The following is a 25,443-nucleotide window of genomic DNA, read 5'->3' on the forward strand; positions in this document are numbered from 1 at the left end:
GAAAAATATGATCCATTTATATGTCCTGCTGTTACATTTCATGGGCACCAGATAGCTTTGCTGGTAAATGTCTTAGAAACTGGTCAGCTTATTTTTTTTCCATTTAAGAAATGCCCAAAATATACCAATAACAACCTGTTTGCAACTGTGCAGTAAGACTACAGCTTTTAAGGTAGAGGAATTATTGATAGTATGAGAAAGAAATCATCACTCAAGCTGTCTCAGCCTTCTGTTCTGGGCTGAGAGGCTGGCTGTTTAACCAGTAAGGAATTGTTACCCATGGAGATGCTGTCTTACCCTTCCTTATTCTTTCTTGTCAGCTTCCTAAAGGGGTGGGGGTGGACCTCAACACTTTCAATCATTGTGGTAAGGTCTGATGCTAACTTACTGTAAAGTACTTGAAATTTATTTTAGAGAACAAACTGGTGGTTCCCGGGGGGGTGGGGTGGTGAGGGGATGGGTGAAATAGGTGAAGGGGATCACTCATCGTGATGAGTACTGAGTAATGTACAAAATTGTTGAATCAGGGGTGCCTGAGTGGCTCAGTCAGTTAAACATCTGCTTTCAGCTCTGGTCATGATCTCAGGATCCTGGGATTGAGCCCCATGTCAGGCTGCCTGATCAGTGGGGAGTCTGCTTTTCCCTCTGTCTCCCCTGCTTGTGCTTGTGCTCTCTCTCTCCCCCTCTCCCTCAAATAAATAAAATCTTAAAAAAATAAATTGTTGTTTCGTTATTTTGTGTACCTGAAACTAATATAACATTGTATGTTAATTATACTTGAATAAAAAAGTGTTTCTTTAAATCTACTTCATAACTTTTCTAAATGGTAGAAAGTTACTTTGTTTTGGAATTACAAGATTTTGAGTCCAGAACGATAATAATAAAATTTGAATGTGCCTCTTTTAAAACCTGGTAGGTTATGGTAGCTTCCTAAAATAACCAAAATTTATCCTTAAGCTAGATATTTTTACAAGTTTAATAAGTAAGAGTCTGAATAGTATTTAAAATACTTTTAAATATGCATACTTAGTAAAATACAGTGTGTTTTCTTTTGAGAGCAATTCAAAGTTCATAAACTCCCAGGACATGCTGGTTTTAGTTAAATACTTTATTGCTTTGCCTGGCTTACTGATCTGTTTTTGGCACTGAAATTTTTTCAGTGCCAAACCCCACATGTCTCAATTGTTAGGCATGAAGGGAATACTTTTTGCAGTGTCTTCCTGTAGGCAACAGGATTGTCAGCAGAATATGTTTACTGAGATGTACTGAATTGGTTTTTTTGTTCCCAGTTTAATGTTGTGTTAATTTTAATATTCATACAGCCTTCACCTAGTTTTTCCATTTGTTAACATTTTGCCACATTTGTTTTCTTTCTCCTTTCTTTCCCCCTTTCTTCCTTTGCCACACTACTTTTATCTCTCAGTGGTTTTTTGGAACTGCTTGAAAGTAAGTTGCAAGGGTGGCCCTTTACCCCTAAATATTTCAGCAGGTATCTCCACAGGATAAGAACATTCTACATAACTGTAATTCCATTACCGGTTCTTAAGAAAATTAACATTAATACCCCTTTTAATATACTGTAGTAGGTTCATTTTGAAGTTGCTTCAAAATAATGTAACCCCCTTGCCACCTCTGTCCCACACTGGATCAAGGATCTAGTGAAGGTTCATGCATACATTGGGTTTTTATGTCTTTTTTTAATCTAGAACAGTCTCTCTGTCTTCTTGTTGTTGTTGTGTTTTTTTGTTTTGTTTTGTTTTGTTTTTTTGGACACTGACTTTTTCAATGAGTCCAGGCTAGCTGTCCTACAGAATGTCCCACAGGCAAAATTAATTTTTCATAAATATTTTTAAATTGACCTAAAAACCGGACTAAGTGTTCTGAAGAAGTGGATGAAATATGTATATGTGTTTGTCCCCTAGAGTACGGTCTTCGGCTTGGGAGTCAGATCTTCATAAAGGAAATGACCAGAACTGGTCTGGCAACTAAGGATGGCAACCTGCATGAAGGAGACATAATTCTCAAGGTGGGTGTACCAGGGTAGAGAACAACTGAATTCATGTTTGGCTTTCTAGTCCAAATTTCACATCTCAGTTGCTGACACAGTGAGGCTTTGTTGAGATGGGAGGCATCAGTGAAACAAAAGCTGGGAGGGGCCAGCAGGGTGAGTTTTATCACAGAAACCAGACATGGAGATTTGTAACAGTGTAATGTCAGTTAAAAAAAAAAAAATCTCAGTGAATACCTCCTCCTTCCCTGTTTCTTTGAATTTTAAGCTCCTATTCCCTAAACTAAGGAAAGATGAGAGGGAGAGTTGGTAGTATATGAATGCTGCATATTTAATAGTTTTTATAAACCTCTTGAATCAGGAAACATGTTCCAGTAGTAAACCAAACCATTGTCTTGAGCTTGGAAGTTAAATAAATTAGCAGAGTAACTTAAGTATACCACAGCTCTCTCATGCCTGTATTTGGGATCTAGTCATGCAGGGTTAAATTTAATTTAAAGGATCATTCATTTTTATTCAGTCAGTCATCTTAAAGCCCGTGTCTGCTTGAATAGCTGAGCAAAAGCCTTTATACTTTTAGGAGGGAAAATACAAACTTTCTGTCACTGTGAGTAGTTGTACTGCATGTAACATGACCATTCCTCATAAACACAGATAAATGGAACTGTAACTGAGAACATGTCTCTAACGGACGCCCGAAAACTGATAGAAAAGTCAAGAGGAAAACTCCAGCTAGTGGTGTTGAGAGACAGCAAGCAAACGCTCATCAACATCCCATCATTAAATGACAGCGACTCAGAAATAGAAGGTAAAGAAGGAGAGGCTGTGAGCTTAGCTGGAAGCAAGAAAGGCTTTGCTTTTGCATTCTCAACTGAATTTAGCATAGCCATCTAGCTGGAAATTAAATTTCTAACAAAAGCTTCTCTTTTAAACTTTACAGTAAGTGGTGGTGATTTCCTTATTAAAGTGTCTGTTGAGGGGCGCCTGGGTGGCACAGCGGTTAAGCGTCTGCCTTCGGCTCAGGGCGTGATCCCGGCGTAATGGGATCGAGCCCCACATCAGGCTCCTCTGCTATGAGCCTGCCTCTTCCTCTCCCACTCCCCCTGCTTGTGTTCCCTCTCTCACTGGCTGTCTCTATCTCTGTCAAATAAATAAATAAAATCTTTAAAAAAAAAAAAAGAAAAAAAAAAGTGTCTGTTGAAATTTGTTTTCCAATATGAAATTTGGGTGCACTCGTGAACTCCCCAGTGGACTCTGATTTAGGCCACTGAAAACAAAACTTATTAGTAAAAAAAGTGTGTATGAGTGGTTCAGAGACCTAAGCACATCCATTTGTAAATTGCTCGTTTCTTGCACTTTCTTGTAGATTTTTAAAAAGTAGATATGAATATTTCCAACAAAGAGGGTCATATGGACGATAGCTAAAATAGGTAGACACTACAGTGAAGAATCAGTCAGAATGGCTGAATATTGTGGTATTCATTGATTAGCAGTCTGTGTCACCTCTTTTGTCTTAGGAAGCAATATTCATTTCTTGAATATGAATTATACATGGGGTAACATTTTAACCATGTATAAATTACCGATAAAAATAAGTAGCCATGATATTTCCTAATTATCTAGTATACCTTCGTGCAGAAGAGTTTAGAAGATACTAAGTTCTCAAGTTTGAAGACAGATGTGTTGGTTTTTTAAAGAAATACTTTTAAATCTTAAGACTTAGTTTAGCTTCCATTATATCAAAAGTCTAATTTGGTTACTGCTATGAGTGCAGTGCAGGAAAACAGAGCATGAGAAATACTCCCAGCATGCCAGGTGCTTATAGGTTACTTCCTTGCTATTCTAAGTGTGGTCATCAGCCCACCAGGGGCGTGAACATTCAGGAGCTTACTAGAATCACAGAATTGCAGGCCCTGCCCCAGAACAGCTGCATTCTAAAAGATCCCAGGTGATTCATACGCACATTAAAGTTTGAGAGGCACTGCTCTGTGTGGTTAAAAATAAGTGTATACATATATGATCCAGTAATTGAATTTTGATTCCTCAGTAGCAGCTTTGAAGGAAGTATAATGAAAGGGGAACATAAAATTCTGAATTTGGCTTCCTCTTTATTAATTAATGCCTTTCCCTTTAGAGGCTCAGATTTTCTTCAAGGGAAGACTGCTAGACTAATAGCACAGTTAGTGCCTGCCTCTTTTCCATTTCCCATGTTACCTTACCCAGAGAATAGTATCATTTCTGGTACAGGTCTTAAATATTTTAATAAGTCTTTCCTTATTTTTGAAACCAGATATCTCAGAAATAGAGTCAAACCGATCATTTTCTCCAGAGGAGAGACGGCAGCAATATTCCGATTATGACTGTCATTCCTCAAATGAAAAGCTGAAGGAAAGGCCAAAGTAAGATGATGTATACTTCCCCTCCCACGCGACCCCGTGAGCGTACACACCTACATATTCGTGGTTATGTTGTGAGACATTAACATGATGTGTGCTTCAGTTCAAGAGAGGACATGCAGAACAGATGGTCCAGGATGGGCGCCACACCCACTCCCTTTAAGTCCTCGGGTGATACTGCAGCTGCAATTGGCACAGAGAACAGCAAGGAACCCAGATACCAGGAGGAACCACCAGGTGAGGGTCCTTTAAATGTGTTCAAAAGTGTGTGCTTGGTAATTCCAGAGGGCGACTGGAAGCAGAGAGAAATTTTAAAAAATCATTCTTACACGTGGAAGAGGGACTCCAGTCTTTCTCTTTTAATATTGAAAAAACATAAAGAATAACAGCCCTTCCTGTATGCCAGTAGATTGGTCACATTTTGTTATATTTGATGAGTTATGGTCCTTGTGTCATCCCTGGTCCCAGCCCAAACTGTTCTGCTCCTAACATTTCTGACAGCAAGTGTGTCAGTTTCTTCCCCTACTCAGCTACCAGTTCTCAAGTTCTCCAGACACCAACTGGTTGTTCTGGCACTGACTACCCATAATTAGTGTAGACCCCACAGGTGAAGGACCTAGTCCAGTAAGAAGCTTCCACTGCAGACACCATTCCCAGTTCCCAGATGTCACCTGTACTTCTGTCCAGGCGGCTCTGAACTGAGGGATTCTACAACCCCCTCCTCACTCAGGTTTGATAATTTGCTAGGTTGGCTCACAGAACTCAGGAAAGCCCTTTACTTACTATTACCAGTTCTTAGAAAGGATACACTGAAGAACAGCCAAATGGAAGCAAGGTATAGGGCAAGGGGCACAGAGCTGCCATGTCTGAGAGGACATCTCCAGGCATTCCAGCCTTCCCAGTATCTTGATGTGTTCACCAACCCTGAAGCACTCCAGATTCCATAGTTTATGGATTTTATGGAATCTGTGTCATATGCGTGATCAGTGATTACCTCAGTCTCCAATCCCTGTCCCCTTCCAGATGGTGGGTAGGTAGGCTGAAAGTTTCAAGCTTCTAATCATGGCTTGCTCTTTCTGGGACTATCTAGGAGTTATCTCTTTAGAAAAAAAGATGCTCTGCCACCCAGGAAATTCTAAGGGATGTAGCAGTTCTGTGTCAGGAATTGAAGGCAAAGAGCTGAAGATGCTCCTGGCACCCCTACCACTGGTAGAAACTACAGGGATTTTAGGAGCTGTGTATCAGGAACTGGGGGCAGAGACCAAATATATCTATTTCCAATCCTGTCACAGTCACATTTTGTCTTACTTGATTAGATGAAGTCCTTTTGTCTCCTGCCTCTGATCTCCATCCTACCCCTTAGCGCTGCCCTCATCACCCTAAAATTACCATCATGATTTTACATGCTTAAATATTTATTGATGGAAAAGAGAGATTTATGGGGTTTTTAAGTTGTAAAAATACTCTCTTCTTTTGGATGTGAGTGTGCACCTTGCATTTTGGAAGTGTCATTTGTTACCCCACTTACTTTGAGAAACCACTGGCACCTGCTAATGCCTCAAAATTAAACTTCACTTTAAAGACTTACTTTTGATGTTTGATGTGTTGGCTTATATGTAGCATAAGGTACAGACTTGAATTTTTGTGGATTTTATGATCTTTATAGAAAGAGACTCAATCCTATTAGTCCAGGTTAATGATAGATTTTTTTTATCCACAGCTCCTCAACCAAAAGCAGCCCCAAGAACTTTTCTTCGTCCTAGTCCTGAAGATGAAGCAATATATGGGTATGTATTTCAGTCTCTCTTTTCCTTTCTCCTTCCACACACCTCAGTCTCCTTAACTGAAATCCAGAAGAATGGCGTTTTTAACAACAGATGATGATTTCGCATCTAATTAGCCACCTTTAACCAACCTCTATTGCTGGTGTTTATGAGAAAGAAATAACTTGTAGGAAGGTAAAATGTGGAATTGGGGGAACTTTGTGATGTTAACTTTGAATGCTTGCCTATTAACCTGATAAGACTGCTTTTCCAGAATGTGATTTTGAGTATTTGAGTTTACGATCAGTAACTCCCAAACAGGTGAAGTACTGCTTCACTGCAGGGCCTCTGTAGGGGCTGCAGTATCCTGATGATCCCAGGGTGTGGTGGGAGGGGAGAAATGACACAGTGCTCTGCTCTGGATAATGAGAACCCCTGGCTCAGTGGTGGTCAAGAGTAGCAGCTCCTGGAGTAGGAGCAGGCCTTGCTGAACCCAGACTGTGGTGGCAGTAGGCTTTCCTTTGGAAGAATCCTGAACTGGGAGTCAGATGGCCTAACCCTGCCTTTTGTTTGCTTTCTAATCTTGAATGAGTGTATTTAAACATCTGTATTTCTACTTACTAACCACTTAAGTGGGCCTACTGATACTCATCTCACAGTCCCAAAAAAGATAAAATGATAAAAATGAGAGCTTTATAACATGTAAATCTCTCTACAGATGAAATTAAATCTTTCACTGCTAATGTCGGTTCCCCCTTTACAAAGAAAAATCTCCCATCTTTCTTTTCTAAAACCGAACTCATTGCAGTCCCAACACCAAAATGGTGAGGTTTAAGAAGGGAGACAGCGTGGGCCTCCGGTTGGCTGGTGGCAATGACGTTGGGATATTTGTGGCTGGCATTCAAGAGGGTACCTCCGCAGAGCAAGAAGGCCTTCAAGAAGGGGACCAGATTCTGAAGGTAGGAAAGACCATCCCTGTTTCTAGACATTACTGGGAAAGAGTGGGGTTTTCTGAGGTCTAATGTAAGGGAAGGGGAAGTAGTCTAGCTTGTGAAAATAGACCAGCTACAGGTTTGCTGATGCCAGGTGTAAGATCTGTTTCCCTCAGACAGGCCCTGTCTTCTCAGTCCTGGAACCCAGAACTCATGTGTCTGTAGGAATTTATAGTGTTCAAGACCCTTGCAAAGATTATTAGTTTGCTTAACAAAAAAAGTGAGATTCTAACTTAAGGCCTGGGAGGAAGATCTCTCCTTGCTAATGTTTGGTTTTTGTTGATTCCCTGTCTGGTTGTCACTCTTAAGGCCGCGTGCTGTACTTGAACAAAGGTGGATATTGGCTTAGATCTTTAGACTTGAATCCTGTCCCAGCCTCTCATTAGTTCTGTGACCCTTGTTCAACCCTGAGACCCAATGGGGATGAGAATACCTGCCTTGTAGGGGCCCTGGGAAGATGAGAATGGCTAACACTCACAAGGCATTTAGCAGAGTTTCTGGCACTAAATAGGAAGGTCAGTGTCTGTTCTCGCCATTGGAAAATAACAAGTTGCTGCCACTCGGTATGTTGTTTACATCTAAAATTGACCAGGAACAGTTAAACAGATATTGATCCTTTTAAGGTTACTATATGTATGTTTATATAATCTGTTGGTTTTAAACAATAAACAGGGGCGCCTGGTTGGCTCAGTCGGTTGCTGCTTCTCCTTCTCCTTCTGCTCCTCCGCCCTGCTTGTGCTCTCTTGCTCTGTCTCAAATAAAATCTTAGGAAAAAACCCAGTAAACAACTCAGCTTTGACATTTCATGAGAAACATATGTTGTCCATTGACTTCTGAATAAACGTCAAGAATGTCAAGTATCTTGTGATATATAAAAATATAGACCGTTCCTAGGGAACTGTCTTTACTGGAATTTCTGCTTTTGTAAACTTGCATTTCTTATGAGTTATCAAGCGGTCTGGTAAAAGCATCTCAGTTCAAAGGAGAGGGGAGAAAAAAAGTTGCACAATTCCCAAGGAAGCAGGCAACATAACACAAAAATAGGTGGTTGACCAACCTTCTTGGCTCTTGGCTTCATTGCAGTAGTTCAGATTTCATCTGTGGAGCAGATGAAGGGCAGACCTTGATCAAGAGCTTTGCTGAAGCTTTCCAGTGATATTCTAGACCCCCTTTGGCTCTGGTCAGAGTCCTAGAAGACTAAATATCTGAGTGAACCTCATGGTACCACATGATCCTAGGAAATACCACTTACCAAGTGCTACTGATAAGAATCCCATCAGAGTGCCAGCTCATACCAATTTACTCTTGAGCTGATGCCAAAGAAGAAAAAGCATTAATTCCTAACTAGTGTGGGGCCATAGGAAGTCAGGAATTTGCAGGCCTTTGCTCATGAAGGTTCAAGGATAAAATATTTTTGTATTCTGGGGGAAGAGAGATATTCTGAATTCCATGAACAAAATAGTGAATTCACCTCCGGGCTTGACAAACCTCTCTGTAAGTTGTTAAAGATGGGGAGAGTCATTTCCATGGGTAAAAGTCATGGTATGCAGTGTTTATACTTAAGAAAGTGCCTTGTTTCCTGTTAATCACTCTGGTGAAAGACAAGGAAAAAATATGGGAACTGCCCCAGTAATCCCATCTGAAAGTCAGACAATAGATGGTCCTGGTTCTTGGGTGTGAATAAATTTTCTGTTAAAGGAGCCCTCAGTTCTACAAAGGGGTAAAAAAGATTGAGTTCGCCTACTGGGGCAAAGAAGCTGCTATACAGTCAAAAGCTGTAGCTGATAATCCTTTTCAGGATCACAGCAGACACGGCTGGCCCCTGTAGACTAAGTAGATAATGAAAGAGGGTATTTCTTGGAGAGGACTGTACAACCTAACCTTCCATATCAAAGTGCTGCTGTCCTGGCCTTTTTAACTGTAATTTATTTCGCTGTTCCTTTTCATGTTCAAATTGAATGTATGTGGTAAACTCTGTTTACCATTTTTTTCTATTGAGGGTTTTCTAAGTACAGCTCTTCCCTTTGTAAAGGTGGCAGCCTGACAAGTGGAGCGAACGTACTAGTGTGCTGTGGCAGGATATACGCCTTACCAGTAATAGAAGTCTATGTGTTTTCATGCTTGGCTTGACTGTCTCGTTGCTTATTATTTACCTGGTATGGTTCTTATTTCTCTTTCAGAAACTTTCAGGGATGCAAAAGAGAAAGAAACTCCCTAAGTTTTTAAATGTAGTTCCCACGTGTGACTTAATTTTGCCCACTGTATTTTTGGCTTGATGGAGGGTCCATCTCACATGGCCATAGGATGGACAGAGAGACCCTCAAAGTCTTCCCTCAAGCCCTGTGGCCTTGTCTTATTTAAATAAAGGCACATACAGTGTATATGAAAACATGTGGCCATACACAGATACAGGTATAGATATATAAATGGCATAAGAAAGGACTAGATTCTAAAGTATGATGATCCCTCACTGGGGGATAGAGAGATGGGAATGACAGATGCCTTAAATGCTAAATATTGTTTCAAAGGAAAAGTTAATGAGATTGCTTTAACAAATTACTTCATTTCAAAAGCACCAAGTGTCAACCTAATGCGTATTCTTACTTAATCACAAATTCCAACCTTAAATTAGGCTCAATTTATGACTTTTTTCAGTGATAACTAAAGGATTCTGTAGTCCTCAGTGATTGAAAAAAATATTTCATAGGAATTTTTTATCTTCTTTTTACTTCTATATTATTAAAATATTAGGTACTTTAAAATAATTTTTATACTTATTTGTAATTCTGTTTTAAAATGGTTTTAAAGGTACTGAACAAAGATTTCAAATTGTCTTTTTTTTTGTGCCACATTTCAGTTTTACTTGCTTTCTAACATCTTTCAAAAGCTAGTGTCCCTTGTTTGGTCAGTGGGGGATAAATGTGGCTCATTGCCAGAAGTAAGTGTGTGCCAGAAGCTGAAATATATAAGCCTGTGTATTAGGCTAATGGTCTCCCGTTATAAGGATAATGCTCTTCAATTTCATAAACAGATATTAAAAACCTTTTAGGTGAGAGAAGCTATAGGAGAAAGGTAGAATTGGATTTTTATTTTCAGGCTTTTCTTTGAATCAATTTGAAGTATTAATACCTTAAGCTGGGCTAGCATGCCTCTTTGCCATAAAATTCCATCACTCCCTGTAGCATTATAGTTACGTTTCATAATTGTATGTTACCTCCCTGGCCATCTCTGTGGGAAACTCAACAAGAGACAGACACACAAGTCTAACAAGAAATTTTAGTATGATCCAGTGACAAATCCTTGATGGAATGGCATATTTGTGGGGAGACAGGAAGGTGTGGTGATTCGCACACAGCCCAGGCCCATGGCGGGTACTAGGCGGGCTTGAACTGGGACATTAAGGACTTTTTTACATCTGGGTTTTGCTTTGGGCAGGCCCTAAAAAAAAACAGATCAAAAACTTAGGTGGCATCTTTTTGTTGTTTATTTGATTTTGTTTTGTTTTTCTGTTTGACCTTCCTACAGGTGAACACACAGGATTTCAGAGGATTGGTTCGGGAAGATGCCGTTCTTTACCTGCTAGAGATCCCGAAAGGTGAAATGGTGACCATTTTAGCTCAGAGCCGAGCTGATGGTGAGCAAATCTGGTCATTAGTTTAATTCGGGGAGAGGGGGAGGGATGAGAGAGGTATCTGGGGACCAGAATAGCTAAGTCTGGGTATTAAAAATTTGAAGTATATCTTCATACTCAATTTCTGGGTCACAGGTATGTGGAGAAAATTTGGGTACCACTTAATGTTCCATAGAAGTGTTTTCTCTGCACCACCTGAAATAATTTTACCAGTTGTGTCAATTGGGAATAAAACTGCTTTTCTGAGCAGTGGTCTATCCTTAAGTACTGTTTGGAATTTACTGACTTTTCCATATGAAAGATGCAAAGGGCCACGTCTTTGGGTCAGCTTCCACAGTAACGCTTACCAGTCTGACAAGTTGCTATACCCTTGCAGGCCTCATTGTTCTCATCTGTAAAATGGGGGTTGATAGCATTTTCCCAGTCGGCTTCAGAGGTTGATTGGCAAGTGTTATCAGGGGGTTCTCTAGAGAGACAGAATCCATTGGGGGTTTGTGTATATATAGATAGAGGTTTATAATAAGGAATTGGCTCACATCATTATGGAGGCTGGCAAGTCCCAAGGACTGCAGGGTGAGTTGGCAGGTTGGAGACCCAGGAGAGCCAATGATTTAGTTCCAGTCCAAGTCGGGAGGCCTGACAATTGGAAGAGCTGATAGTGTACTGACAGTCTGAGGGCTCGCAAGCTCACAACCCAGGAAGACCTGATGTTTCCATTTGAGTCTGAAGGCAGGAAAAAAGCTGATGTCCTAGTTCTAAAGCAGGAAGAGTTTGGTTTTTTTCTTTTTTGGAGAAGGGTTCACCTTTCTGTTTTATTCAAGCCTTCAACTGATTGGACAAGGCCCACCACACGAGGGAGCACAGTCTGTTTTACTTGAGTCTACCGATTTAAATATGAATCTCATTCCATAATACCCTCAGTTAACACACACAGAATAATGTTTGACCAAATACCTGGACGCCCTGTGGCCCAGTCAAGTTGACACACAAAATTAACTATCACAGCAGCTCATGAAGTTAGTTTTTTGTCCTTCTTCCTATTTGAGCCCTGATTCCCTTAGGGCCTGTCCACTGAGTTTACTAAATAAAGAGAAGTAAAAAGTGATCAGAAATAGAAGAAGCTGGTAATTCTTCAAGAAAAGACCTCTGGCTAAGCGGACTGCAACATACAAGAATGCTTTTGTTTTTCAGTGTATAGAGACATCCTGGCTTGTGGCAGAGGGGATTCATTTTTTATAAGAAGCCACTTTGAATGTGAGAAGGAAACTCCACAGAGCCTGGCCTTCACCAGAGGGGAGGTCTTCCGAGTCGTAGACACGCTGTACGATGGCAAGCTGGGCCACTGGCTGGCTGTGAGGATTGGAAATGAATTGGAGAAAGGCTTAATCCCCAACAAAAGCAGGTATCTGAGATCACATACTCCCATACATCTCTCTTCAGCTTTCCCCCCATAAATCAATTACAGTCCCTTCCCTGCTCAGAGAGGAAGCCCCACATGACTTCATCATTTGTCTTCGTGTCCTCTTCCATCACCTACTTCTGGTTCATGAGAAGTGGCCTGGGACTGTGAGATAGCCACCAGCTGGTCGGCTGTATTTAGTTAGCATCATGTCATTGGTTGTTGCGCCTGGCTGGTATTTAAACAGTTTCCTATGGAGTGTCTTGCACAGCATACAAGCAGATACCGGAGTGGCTGGAGCGCATCAGCACAGCTCTCAGAGACAAGGTGGACTTGTCCACTGTCTGGCCCTCATCCTTGGGAGAGGCTTATGCCCCCCAGTTAACACTTGTTGGTTGGCTGACTGGGGAAAGTAAGAAAGATAATTGTACTTTGGCAGGGATTATGGTTATGTTTACTGTATACCAGCCTACCAGAATGAGCCAAGTTTATTGTGTTTGTTACTGAGCTATTTCTGGTAGCTTCTATGTGAACTCAGCCTTTCTCTGCTTCCACTGGGTGAAGAAAGTCTCCACATTTCCCACTCTGTGAAACCTCTTCCACTGTCAAGCTGCATCTTCTTTAATCCAAGTTCATAAACAACATTGACTGGTTTTGGTTAATTTTAACTTCATTTGTGCATTTTCTGGCTTTAGAGATTTACTACCTGTGGTTTCTTCTCTCAGAGCTGAACAGATGGCCAGCGTTCAGAATGCCCAGAGAGACAATGCTGGGGACAGAGCAGATTTCTGGAGAATGCGTGGCCAGAGATCTGGTGTGAAGAAAAACTTAAGGAAGAGTCGGGAAGATCTTACAGCTGTTGTGTCGGTTAGCACCAAGTTCCCGGCTTATGAGAGGGTTTTGCTGCGAGAAGGTAGGGAAGCCAAGTGGGGCCAGGAAATGATCTGACTGGGTTCTGAGGCTGTTTTTCTTCATTTTCAGACTGTAATAGGTTCAGACTTACCATACTACTTAAACCAAAGCCAGGCTATAGAGTTGCAATCATATTCAAACATGAAATAAGACTTTCAAAAAAGTGAGCAGTGCAAACTCATATATGGAAGTGTATTTCCACGTCTTTAGTTTTTTTTAATACTACCATTTTTTTTAATACTACCATTCAGAAGTTTATATATATTACCTATAGCAAAGTCTATTTTTGATCCTGGGGAGGGGAGTGAGGCATATTCAGAAAAGAGCAGGGCTGAACTGGGGAAGGGAGAACATAATTTCTTTCATTTAGTCATGTTATCACTAGCCTATAAAATACTTTCGCTTCTTATCTCAGTAGCTGAGGAAGTGTGTTTCCATGGCTTTTCTTGTCTCATTTCAGCTGGTTTCAAGAGACCTGTGGTCTTATTTGGCCCCATAGCAGATATAGCATTGGAAAAGTTGGCAAATGAGTTACCGGACCTGTTCCAAACTGCCAGTAAGTCTGTTGATTTCCAGTTTTTATTTTGAAAAATATCTAACATACAGGAAAAATGAAAAAATAATGACCCACATCCCCTTCACGTGGAGTCACTGTCACCTGTCAAAAAGTTTGCCTTATATATCCTCTACCATAGACATAGACACACACTTTATTTTTTTATTTCTTAAAGATTTTATTTATTTATTTGACAGAGAGAGAGACAGCCAGCGAGAGAGGGAACACAAGCAGGGGGAGTGGGAGAGGAAGAAGCAGGCTCATAGCAGATGAGCCCGATGTGCGGCTCGATCCCATAACACCGAGATCACATCCTGAGCCGAAGGCAGACGCTTAACGACTGTGCCACGCAGGCACCCCTCTACTTTATTTTCTGACTTGCTGTCTTGCAGAGTCCACACCCCCGTATCACCTGTCAGACTGCCTCCTTCCTCGTGATTAGATTTCAGTTAAAGAGGTGGTATGGTTCCTTCTCATGGTCTTCACTTTAGGGCGGCTCTTAACGTCAGATGTCCAGTCATTGCTGATGCTGGTTTGGAGTCTTTGGTCCTGACTTCTAAAAAAGTTAATTAGCTCTTTGTTTTTTGCTTTTGCAGAAACAGAACCAAAAGATGCAGGATCCGAGAAATCCAGTGGAGTGGTGCGGTTAAATACTGTGCGGCAAATTATTGAACAGGTGAGGAAAGGCCATATTGTTGGAAAGAATTGGGTCATAGTTTGCCGCAGTCCTTTCTGGAACAAAATCTGTACTTTAGTAATCATTAAATGTTAATGGTAAAAAAATGAATATAAACATAAGCTGCTGCATTGTGTGGAAATCAGTCGATGTTGAATGGCAGTGATGTACTGTTTTTTTCAGAGTTCTAAACATTATACCAAATAACCTGTTAATTCATTTTCTCAGAAGTGGGCATAATGTGGAGGAAAACATTTTCTTCTTTTTGATTTAAACTGACAAGCGTTACCTGATGTAACCTTTACTTAAGACAAACTCTTTGCTGCTCTGTGACTTTACATACTCACTTATATAACTTCTCCCCATTTCTAACAGGACAAGCACGCATTGTTGGATGTGACTCCTAAAGCTGTGGACCTGTTGAATTACACTCAGTGGTTCCCGATTGTGATTTTTTTCAACCCAGACTCTAGACAAGGTGTCAAAACCATGAGACAAAGGTTGAATCCAACGTCCAACAAAAGTTCTCGGAAGTTATATGATCAAGCCAATAAGCTTAAAAAAACTTGTGCACATCTTTTTACAGGTAAGTGAAATTTAAAATGTTGTCTCTTTGCTCCACAGTTGGAAATAGAGAATTGAAGAATGGAAGAAATAAGAAAATAATCTGAATAAAGAAGAGTAATCTGAAATCCTCTTCATGACTCCTTGAATAGAAACTAATCCTATAAAATGATACTAGACTCATGGCATTTGTATATTTGATTTTGTTTGAAAATGACTGTAAAGATCCATGACATGCAAAAATTGGTCATTTTAATGGGTTTAAATTTTTGTGTGAGACTACAGGCCAGCAATTGAGCCCAATGCACCATCCAGCACCCACATCTCTATATAGATTCTATCACTGTTCTCTGTTTACCATGCATGTGTGCACTAACAGTGGTAGGAAAGTGGTTTCATTATTTAAGAAGGTCCCCAAAATAGAAACTTGAACACTCTGTGTATTAGATGATATTAAGGATTTATTACTCCCATTTTTGGGATAATAAATGATGCTGTGATTATGTTTAAAAATAAAGTCTTTATCTTCTAGAAATGTATACTAAATAAAATATTCATGGATGGACCTAATATATATTTATGGATGACCTAATATGATGCCTAGCATTTGCTTAAATAATCTTTGGTGAGGAGAATGGGTGGGGATATAGACAAGACTGGCCAAGAGTTGATAGTTGTTGAAGCTGGGTACTGTAGACAGGGAAGTTCATGTTCTCTCTGCTTTGTATATGGTTAAAATTTCACATAATACAATTTTTTTAAGTTCCTGAAATGAAGACCCACTGCTACTATTCCTTATAAAAGTAAAATAATCTAAGAATGTAGCATGTTTAGTAACTGAATATATGCAGTACCTATGTGTGTGACTAGTTCTGTGAATGTGGTATAATTCAGGGCTTAAAAGGGTTATATCAAGTTTTTGGTCAACGCAGTTTTGTGGGAACAACATGAGGGGACTATATGAATAGAAAATCCTCAGAGTAATGATAGCTTTTTGAGTTGTGTGCTGCTCACCCTCTACCTATGTTATTTTTAGCGTATCTGACACTGGGCGGGGCAGGGGTAGATGAATGTATGTCCACATTGGACTCTTGTTTTATTGTCACTGGCTTTTCTTGTTAAAGAGATGCTCTGTTTACCACTGTGGTGAAATGCTGAAACTGACAGGTAATTTAGCCAAATGTACAGGAGAGAGTGGTCTATAATAAACTGGGTTTTTGTGACTGTAGAGTCTTAAGACCTTGTGCTTTTGATACATTCATAATCTTGCCTCTCTTGTTTTTACTACTGCTACTACTTATGGTAATAATAATGTAATTATTATTATTATTACTATTTTTATTACAGCAGTAGCTAACAGTGGTCTAGCGTTTCATGTTTGCTTATTAGACCATAAGAAAGGCTAGCAACTTCTGCAAGGTGACACACATCGAATGCATGGCTGAGCCCAGATAAAACGTGGTGTCTCTGTGTGTCCAATTTTCTTTATGTTACAGCACAGATGTATTTTTTAGTGCCGGAAAGGGTCAGAGTGTAATTCCTCCATTGAACAGATAATTCGTCCATTTAACCAAGACCTGCAGGATTGTGACTGATACTAAACATAACCCCCACCTCATCCCCTCCTCCTGCCTTTGCTTAAGTTGACTGAATGACTAGGGGCTTGCCTCAGAGTTGAATTTGGGGTTCAGGCGAGGATAGGAGATACCAAGAAGGGAAATAAACTTATGGCATTTTTTTGAGTTAATGAGTAGGAATAATAGAACTGCTCTGATGAATACAGTAATTCAAAATCCAGGGTTATGTTGCAGGTGGTCTCCCAGGCTCAGTATCCTTCTTTTCCCTTGTTGCACAGTAGTGAGAAGGTCCCATTTCCCGCAGATGAGTATTTAATTATGACAATATTAAAATGACTCCCATTGCAAACTCAGGATACTCCTTAGTTAAGCAGAGATGACAAGGGAAGTTTTATTCTGAGATATGCCCCAAAGCAAGTTAATTTTCATTGTAAGTTAAAATGTTAGGCTGCGCTTCTTTCCCAGTTTAAAAAGTTTTACTACAGGATGCTTTACTGTATACTTGTCACAAAGTTATTTTTCAAACATACGGCTTGAATTACATGTTTTCTTGAAATTCCTGAAGCACGCAGTTCATGGTTTGAAGACCAATGAAATGGAATTGTGGACTGAGAAACCCAGGCAGGGCCACCATTTATGTGAAATCATGGGATTTTTAAAGTACCACAGGATATTCTAGCACTTTTATCAGCTTCCCCAGGTTTCAGTAATGTAAAATTTTCACAGTTCTCTCCTGGGACTCTGCAAGTACTAAACAAAGGCTACTGATTATTATTAGTGATATAAAACCTATTTTATTATCTTTCAATATCACATGTTAAAAACAAAAATAATTCCATGTTATTATACAGTCTTTGAAAAGGCTTGAGGGGAAAAAGTGAAACTTGTATCAGCTGAAAGAACCCAAACTGCAGTAGCCAGTTCTTGGTTTCCCAGGGAAGGCAGAGACTGGTAACCAGAGGAAGTAGATGGAAGGTGCTGTACGCTCTGGCTGGGGCACCTTGGTTGATGGTTGCTCGTTTAGAGGGGGTCCCTGCCACATGAATAGGTTTATTGAGATTTAATTTACGTACCCTACAATTCACTCATTAAAGTGCACAATTCGGTGGTTTTTAGTCTATTCAGAGCTGTACAGCCATCACCACAGTCAATGTTAGGATGTTTTCATCACCCTAAAAAGAAACCCAGTATCCGTTAGCAGTCATTCCAGTTTCTCCCTACCTGTCCAGCCGTACATACCACCTTCTGCTGTTGGACTTCCCAACACCCTCCTTGGCTGGGGAGGGAGTAATGACCACACTTTGCATCTTTGCAAAGTACCATGATTACGGATACAAAAGTCCATAAGGATACAAAAGTCCAAGGAATCAAGGTTAATTTTCCTTGAATTATCCAATATATCAGTTTATTCTAATGCTATAAATAACTGATAACCAAGGAAATTTTAAGCTCATTCAGGATTTTCCAAGGCCAGGGTCAGAACATTTTAAAAGAAAGAATGGTACAGGTTACTAGGAAGAAAACTTGAAATGTAGTTGCTTAAAAATTGCTTAATGGTTCTTTTTTGGCTATATATATAGCATTACAAAGACTTCAGGATAGGTGGACCAGGGGGGCCTGACTTTTATACCAACAAGCCCGTTTTCTTTTGGGTGCTACACATAATGCCATATCCTTTAATAAAAGACAATGGCACAGTTTAAAAAAAAAAATCCTAATTTGCCTGCAGTCTGATCACTTTAGGCCCAACTTAATTTATTATTCTGGAGCAATTTGACCAGTTTATCCCTGTTAGGTCCATAAATTAATATTGCTGGAGAACGGCTGCATGTTTTACTTGGTTGGTATTTTGTATTTGTTTTTAGATGGGCTCTGCTGTGTGGTGGCTAAGGCAATAGGTTCTAAAAGCAAACTTCAGAGTTTGCATCTAGGTTTCTTCACTTGTTTGGTGTAAAGCCTTGGGCTATTCTCACTACTGTGTCTCAATTCCTCTTCTGCAAAATGGGGACAGTAGCGATACCTACTTTGTAAGGTTTGGATAAACAAGAAATGAGCTCGTCCGTGTAAGGTTATTTGGAAAAGTGCTTGGTTGATCCGTAGTACTGTTATGTAAGTTATATTTCATTCTGAATAGAACATATATATTCTTTGAATACACACCTGTAGAGTTTGGCTAATCTGTATACATATTCTAAAATATTTAAGCCTATCAAAATTATTTACACTTAAATGTTACCTTTAGTATTTTTTTGGAGATACCCAACAGTAAATTTGTGTTTGTTTTTCTTATTTATAACATACATGCGCATAAAACAATCTTTATAGTATTTGTTTTAGATGTGTTTTCTTTGCTCCTAAAAACACAGTTGTTAAAAGCATATCTTTTAAAGGTAGCTTTTCTGAAAAATAGACACTCTGAAAAGAAAGTAATTCATTTTTAGCTTTGTAACATTCATCTAAACTCCCAACAGCTAGACCAGTAATGGTTTTAATTACATGCAGCTGAAGGGATTTATTGTTCAAGTATGTGCGTACTTTCTCTTGCATTTGCCGAAGTTTTAATTCAGATATGACAGAAATGAGTAAAATTATGTGAAGTCACATTTTTAATAAACATTGTTCTGGGAGTTGATGCAAACCTTTTGTTTACATTTCTATAGCTACTATCAACCTAAATTCAGCCAATGATAGTTGGTTTGGCAGCTTGAAGGACACAATTCAGCATCAGCAAGGAGAAGCAGTTTGGGTCTCTGAAGGAAAGGTATGTGGCATAGATACTCTGCTATGAGGTGAGAGTCCATGTTCTGAATCTTTTCTCAGGAGGGTAGTGAATGTAGAAAACCATGCCCATTTGAAGTGATTCCAGCATGTGTGCTAATCATGTTTGAAATTTTATAAATTCTCTGAAAAAGTAATAAAATGAAGGGACCTTTCAAAGAAAAGTAGAATGTGATGTATGTGACCCTACATTCACTTCCCTTTTACTTTTAACGTAGTAACTAGTGTTGTATTCCAAGCACACTAATCAGAGCTTACAAGAACTTCTGCTGAGCTCCACAGCTTACTAAGGATACAGGAAAGTCAGCATGAAAGGGAGAGGTGAGGATGAGGGTCATGGAGAATATATTTAAAAATTAAGAAAAGGAAAAGCTAGCAGAGTTGGAATCATTTGCTTAGAAGATTGGAGGAGAATATGTCCTAGGAATTCGGAATTCAAGTGGGTTGGTAAGAAGGTGCTCAGAAGCTTGTGTAGGCTTCTAAAATTGGCTAGCTTCTCATCCGTGCAGGTAGTTTTCCCACAGTTCTATTGAAGGGAGGAAGCAGAGAGATTGCACAATTTCCTGTGGTTCTAGGCTTTGATGCTAGTATTCTGAAGTCCACCTGAATTGAACTAGTTTGTGAGATGTCAGAGGATTTTGTTGCGAAAGTGACTCAATTACCAATTAGATTGTTGAGTCCTAGTCTTGCCCTTTGGAAACTGCATGCTTAGTCAAGGTGTCTAGCATCTTCCGAGTGCTTACAGCCTGCTGAGGTTCTGTGCTAGCCTCCTTTGTGAGAACAGGTCGAACAGGACAGAGCTTCCTTCCTCAAAGATTTGAGAACTTTGTGGAGGAATGGAGAGGTGTGCAGCACCAGGCAGTGTACATTTATTACAGGAGACAAGTATTAGAAAAAGCTGGAAAGGAGCCCAAATTCTTGAAGAGAAGCACAGCAGTCTGAGGATGCATGGCTCAGTAGTGGGATACAGCACAGCAGTAAGGATAGATAGGGTGGAGGGCTCCTAATTTGAATCCCTGCACAAAAAATTAACTTAGTAATCTCAGGCCAAGTGATTTAAGGAAGATAAAGATGACTTCCCTTTCTAGAACATGTCAAAGTTTCAGTCACTTGGCTGTGCCCTTGGGAATTTTCTTGAGTCCCCACTCCCAGGAGCCATGTTGACCCCACTGACCCTCCGACACAAATTCCTCTAGATGGAAGGGATGGATGATGACCCTGAAGACCGCATGTCCTACTTAACTGCCATGGGCGCAGACTATCTGAGTTGCGACAGCCGCCTCATCAGTGACTTTGAAGACACCGACGGCGAAGGAGGCGCGTACACTGACAATGAGCTGGATGAGCCAGCTGAGGAGCCACTGGTGTCTTCCATCACCCGCTCCTCGGAGCCGGTGCAGCATGAGGAGGTGAGGCGAGGCAGGCCACAGGCTGTGAGGCCGTGAGCAGGAAAAGGAGGGTCCGCTGTTTCACTTCAGTTCTTCTGGACAACTGTTTATTCAGTGTGCCGTGGAAGGTATTCCTAAGAGTTGGAACTGATGGCTTCTAGGGGGTTTCTGATTCAAAGTCAATGCCTGTACGATAGCATTTGTGGTCCATGGGAAAGCCAGACAGGAACTCAGTGCTGAGAGAGGTTGAGTGATCAGCACTCATCACACCGATGTTCTCGAGCATGATGGTTACACTAAACAGCTTTATGTGCCAGCTGTCCAAATTATAAGTGGAACATTATTTTTAAATACAATTTTGTTGTATTTACTTGTAACCTTTGATTAGGTCTCTTTGTACTTTTAGGTGTCCTTGCTTTTTCTTATCCATCCTACCTTTAACCTTTCTAATCTTGCCAAAACTCCTGAGTATTTCCCCATCAGTTTCCTTCTCTCTTGTACTTCAATTTTTTAATTGAGTTTATGATCAGATGTCTGATCATGTGTACTGTGCATCCACCGGTGAATAGACAGCTTTTGTGATCCTAGAGATCGTGTCAACAGCACTAAGTTAGGACCAGTTATTAGTTGCACCTCAGAGAACATTGGGATAACGTAGATGAGGTTATCCATACATTTGAATAGTTACTCTTGTGGACTTCTCTTTACCAAGTCAGCTCACTTTGGTGAACGGTTTTATTCTTTAAGAAACAAAAGTACTAAAAAAATAAGTTGAAGCGGGGATAAAACCCACCAAGGCCAAAAAATTAGTATATACCAGTGGACAAGTTATAAAGAATAAATTAACTCCCTGATGTCTCCAGGTGTAGATGAGCTAATGCTTAAAAATATTGACAGCTATAAGTGATAAAAGAGATTTTAGACTTTAGGAGGACTTGGGGGGGATTATTTTAAAGGAGGAGACTACTACAATGGATGCTAGTTAAAAAAAATATCTTCAGCATTTGCTAATGGGAATATGCTGGTATCTGCCTTCAGTAAAGCAGCACTGGGTCAGTATCCCAATTTATGCAAGTTATGAACCTCAACTTCTGAACTTCTTGCAGCTTGGCAGAACTCCAGCAAAGCAGATGAATGTTCTCTTCTTTTTGCTGGGATCTTCTTGTTGTGAATGAACCTTTATGTCTTGTAGAGCATAAGGAAACCCAGCCCAGAGCCACGAGCTCAGATGAGGAGGGCTGCTAGCAGAGATCAACTTAGGGACAGTAGCCCACCCCCAGCATTCAAGCCAGAGCCGCCTAAGGTATGTGGCTGGGAAGCCCACGATGGGGAGGAAGAGTAAGCAGACACCTGGACAGCTTCCTGCATAGCCAGGAAGAGCACACACAATGAGATGGTGTTGAATTATGTTTTTGGCTCACTCTTTTAGTATTAAAACGTGTCTTTTGGTTTGTTGGGTGAACCCCAAAATTAGGGAAGAGTGAAAAGAAGGAAAGGCAGTTTCAGAGAGCATACAGTTTTAGAACTATTGGTATTTTATTTATTTATTTACATATTCACTTATTCATTATTTTATTTATTATAAAAAATTTTTTTGTAGGAAGAATAAAAATTTGACAAATACTGAATGTCCAGAAGCACCTATCTCAGGAATTTGTTTTTCTTTTTCAGTTAGAGTTTTCTGTCCACAGTCTGATACCAGAAAATTCCTACCGATGGTTTACTAAAGAAAACAATCACCATCACTGTTTATGATGCCTCTCATTATGAGGACAGCTTAATTTATTTTTAAATTTAAATCATTACTCAGAACAGAATCAATAATAAGAACACATGGTGTATGTCACACGACTTTTTTAACCCCCTTTCTGAATCAACTCTATAAATACAGGGTTCCTCTAATAACCCAATAAAATTTCTCCATTTAACTCAATACTTTAGATAGGAAGAAAGTAATCACAGATTATGTGAGCTCTCAGAAATAGTGACCTGATAAAATATATCACTGAAAAGGTACAAGCAGGCCTAGGATTGAAGTATGAAGGAAAAGTGGCCGTTAGTGTTATATGCTGCCCTTCCCGCTCCAGTCTCATTCGTGGCTGGACAGAGGCCTTCCCTCTGGGCTAGGGCATGCACACTTGGTATGTGAACTCAGGATCCCACTCTTCGATCTTGAACCCCCCTGACTCATTCTGAGGTCTTCTCCAAGATACTAATCTTAATCTCTTCTAGTACAAAAGTAGGTCTGATCTGCCTCTACACTTGTAGGCCTCCCAGCCCTTCCCCAACACCCTCTTGGTTTCCTAGAGCTCTTAATACTCTTTTGTAGGAAGCAAGGTAAGGCTCAGGATGTCCAACCAGTGCCTGTTTGTCCTGTAGTATTTGATTCCTTGTCAGAATGGTATTTGTTGACTACCTCTGGAAACTGATCAGGAAATGGGAGTGCATTAAATCACTAATACAGATTTGAAAATAAACTGAAAGCCCAAGGTAAAAATATGTTCATTGTTCTCTGCAGGCCAAAACCCAGAACAGAGAAGAATCCTTTGACTTCTCCAGATCCCATGAATATAAGTCAAACCCCTCAGCTGTTGCTGGTAATGAAGTTTCTGGGGCATCTACCAAAGGTTATCCTCCTCCTGTTGCAGCAAAACCTGCCTTTGGAAGGTCTATACTGAAGCCCTCCACTCCTGTCCCTCCCCCAGAGAGTGAGGAGGTGGGAGAGGGCAGTGAGGAGCAAGAAGGCACTCCCAAGTCTGTCCTGGGCAAAGTGAAAATATTTGAAAAGATGGATCACAAGGCAAGATTACAGAGAATGCAAGAGCTCCAAGAAGCACAGAATGCAAGGGTAATAATTTTTAAACCACTAGATTACCTTAGCATGTGAACAGTAAAAATGTTAAGTTTCATTTCATATAATGATTTGCAGTCCTTTTTTCACTGGCACAGACATGAAAAGGATGTTCACATGGCTGATACCACAGGCACATGCTATGTGTATGTCATTTTCAGATTGCCAGCTATCACTGTATCCCTTTTTCTTCTAATCAAGAAAGCCCAACAGTATAGGTGAAAAAAATTCTGCTTTTCATATCTCAGAACTTCATAGCAGGTTCTGGAATGGAGAAGTATGACAAGAGAATCAGCGCCTCTCTGAAGTTATTTTTCATTAAACATCTGTTGTATTTGTTTGGTAACTGAATTTGAATTTGCTCTCAGATTTGCCGTAGAAACTAAGCAAACCTTGGATGCTAAATTGAAAGGCTCATAGATTGTACTTCTTGATACTGTCTGAATTTCTGTACCATATGCACATCTAACCTTTCAAAGGTCAAAGAAGAATGTAAGTGAAGACTCATGGAACATATTCTGCCCAGTGAAAATGGGAGTTTTCTTCATTTAAGAAACAGCAGCAGTGCTTCTGAGCATTTTTCTTTTTCTGTTTTGTTTTGGCAGTAAAATATACATAACATTTACCATTTTAACCATTTTTTGCCATTTTAACTATTTTTTAAGTGTTCAGTGGCATTAAATACATTTAAAATGTTCTGCACTCATCACCACCATCCATCTCCAGAACTTTTTCATCCCTCTTCTCTGAAACTCCCTATCATCCCCTCCCCCTGTCCCTGGTAAATACCGAACTACTTTCTGTATTCATGAATTTGACTACTTAGGAACCCCATTTAAATGGAATCATACAGTATTTGTCCTTGTTGTAGCATGTGGCAGAATTTCATTGCTTTTAAACATTTTTCTTATTTGACATGTAATACCAGGCACTCACATACAACCATAAAAACTAGAGAGTTGAGTCTATTTTTCCTCCTCTACTTAAAATGGGATTGGAAAATGGAACCAGCAATCATTCATTCTTTCCCTTTTGTTCTTTTTTTTTTTTCCTCTTAATTGCCACAGATTGAAATTGCTCAGAAGCATCCTGATATCTATGCAGTTCCAATCAAAACACACAGGGCAGACCCTGGCCCTTCCCAGCACACAAGGTAAGGGGTGCTCAGCGGTATTAGGTTTAAAATGGGGGCTGGTCTAAGACTTGGACTCCTAAGAAAGAATTTCTTCACTTACATTTCAGTGTAACAAGAAGACTTTTTTTTTCTTGGCCAACTATTTACCTTTTTTTCAGTCAAAAATTTTTTTAAAAAGATTTGTTTATTTTAGGGCACATGCAGGAGGGGCAGAGGGAAAGGGAGAGAATCTCAAGCAGACTCCCTGCTGAGTGCAGAGAGGACTCGGGGCTGGATCTTACTGTGGAGATCATGACCTGAACCCAAGTCAAGAGTTAGATGCTTAACTGACTGAGCCACCCAGGCACCCCTATAATTTTTTTTTAAATGTAAATACCACTGGGCTTTCAAAGAATTGCATGCTGGTTATATTTGGCCTTTCCCAATGCACAGTCAGTATGTTGTCTTTGGAAGTGCTAATGAGTGACCCAGGAAGGGTGGTCTGAGAACTTGTGAGTTTCTCTCTATAACTCCCTTATAACCACCCAGATAGATGCAGGTGGATGAGGGGCCCTCTCTCCCTGTATGTGCTCAGGCCTTGAGATGCAGCACAGGCAGCCTCCAACACAGTCATTCCATGAGATTGAAAGCACATCAGTGATAAAGGCAGGAGAGATTCAATGCCCTGGAGTCCCAGCTTAAGAGGTTCTCCCATTTTCACAGGGCTGAGCGCTGCTCGATCCCAGGACCTTGAGATCACAACCTGAGCCGAAACCAAGAGTCAGACGCTTAATCAGCTGCCCCACTCAGGCGCCCCTTATTCAGTCATTTAATTATA

At 40.2% G+C, this 25,443-nt stretch overlaps 1 protein-coding gene across 1 annotated transcript in view; it reads left to right on the top strand.

The window, feature by feature from the left end:
- The window catches only part of TJP2 (tight junction protein 2), a 70,379-nt gene that overhangs the window by 43,147 nt on the left and 1,789 nt on the right, over nt 1-25,443 (top strand). The window contains 17 exon segments of the mRNA XM_026519333.4: nt 1,923-2,026; nt 2,663-2,816; nt 4,299-4,407; nt 4,508-4,641; nt 6,125-6,191; nt 6,976-7,126; nt 10,685-10,793; nt 11,982-12,192; nt 12,915-13,102; nt 13,562-13,657; nt 14,254-14,333; nt 14,709-14,919; nt 19,135-19,235; nt 20,449-20,661; nt 21,833-21,943; nt 23,159-23,488; nt 24,559-24,644. Of these exon segments, the coding sequence (XP_026375118.1) occupies nt 1,923-2,026; nt 2,663-2,816; nt 4,299-4,407; nt 4,508-4,641; nt 6,125-6,191; nt 6,976-7,126; nt 10,685-10,793; nt 11,982-12,192; nt 12,915-13,102; nt 13,562-13,657; nt 14,254-14,333; nt 14,709-14,919; nt 19,135-19,235; nt 20,449-20,661; nt 21,833-21,943; nt 23,159-23,488; nt 24,559-24,644 (2,455 nt within the window).

This window comes from Ursus arctos, unplaced genomic scaffold (genome assembly GCF_023065955.2).
Source record: "Ursus arctos isolate Adak ecotype North America unplaced genomic scaffold, UrsArc2.0 scaffold_33, whole genome shotgun sequence".
In the NCBI taxonomy this organism is placed as follows: Eukaryota; Metazoa; Chordata; class Mammalia; order Carnivora; family Ursidae; genus Ursus; species Ursus arctos.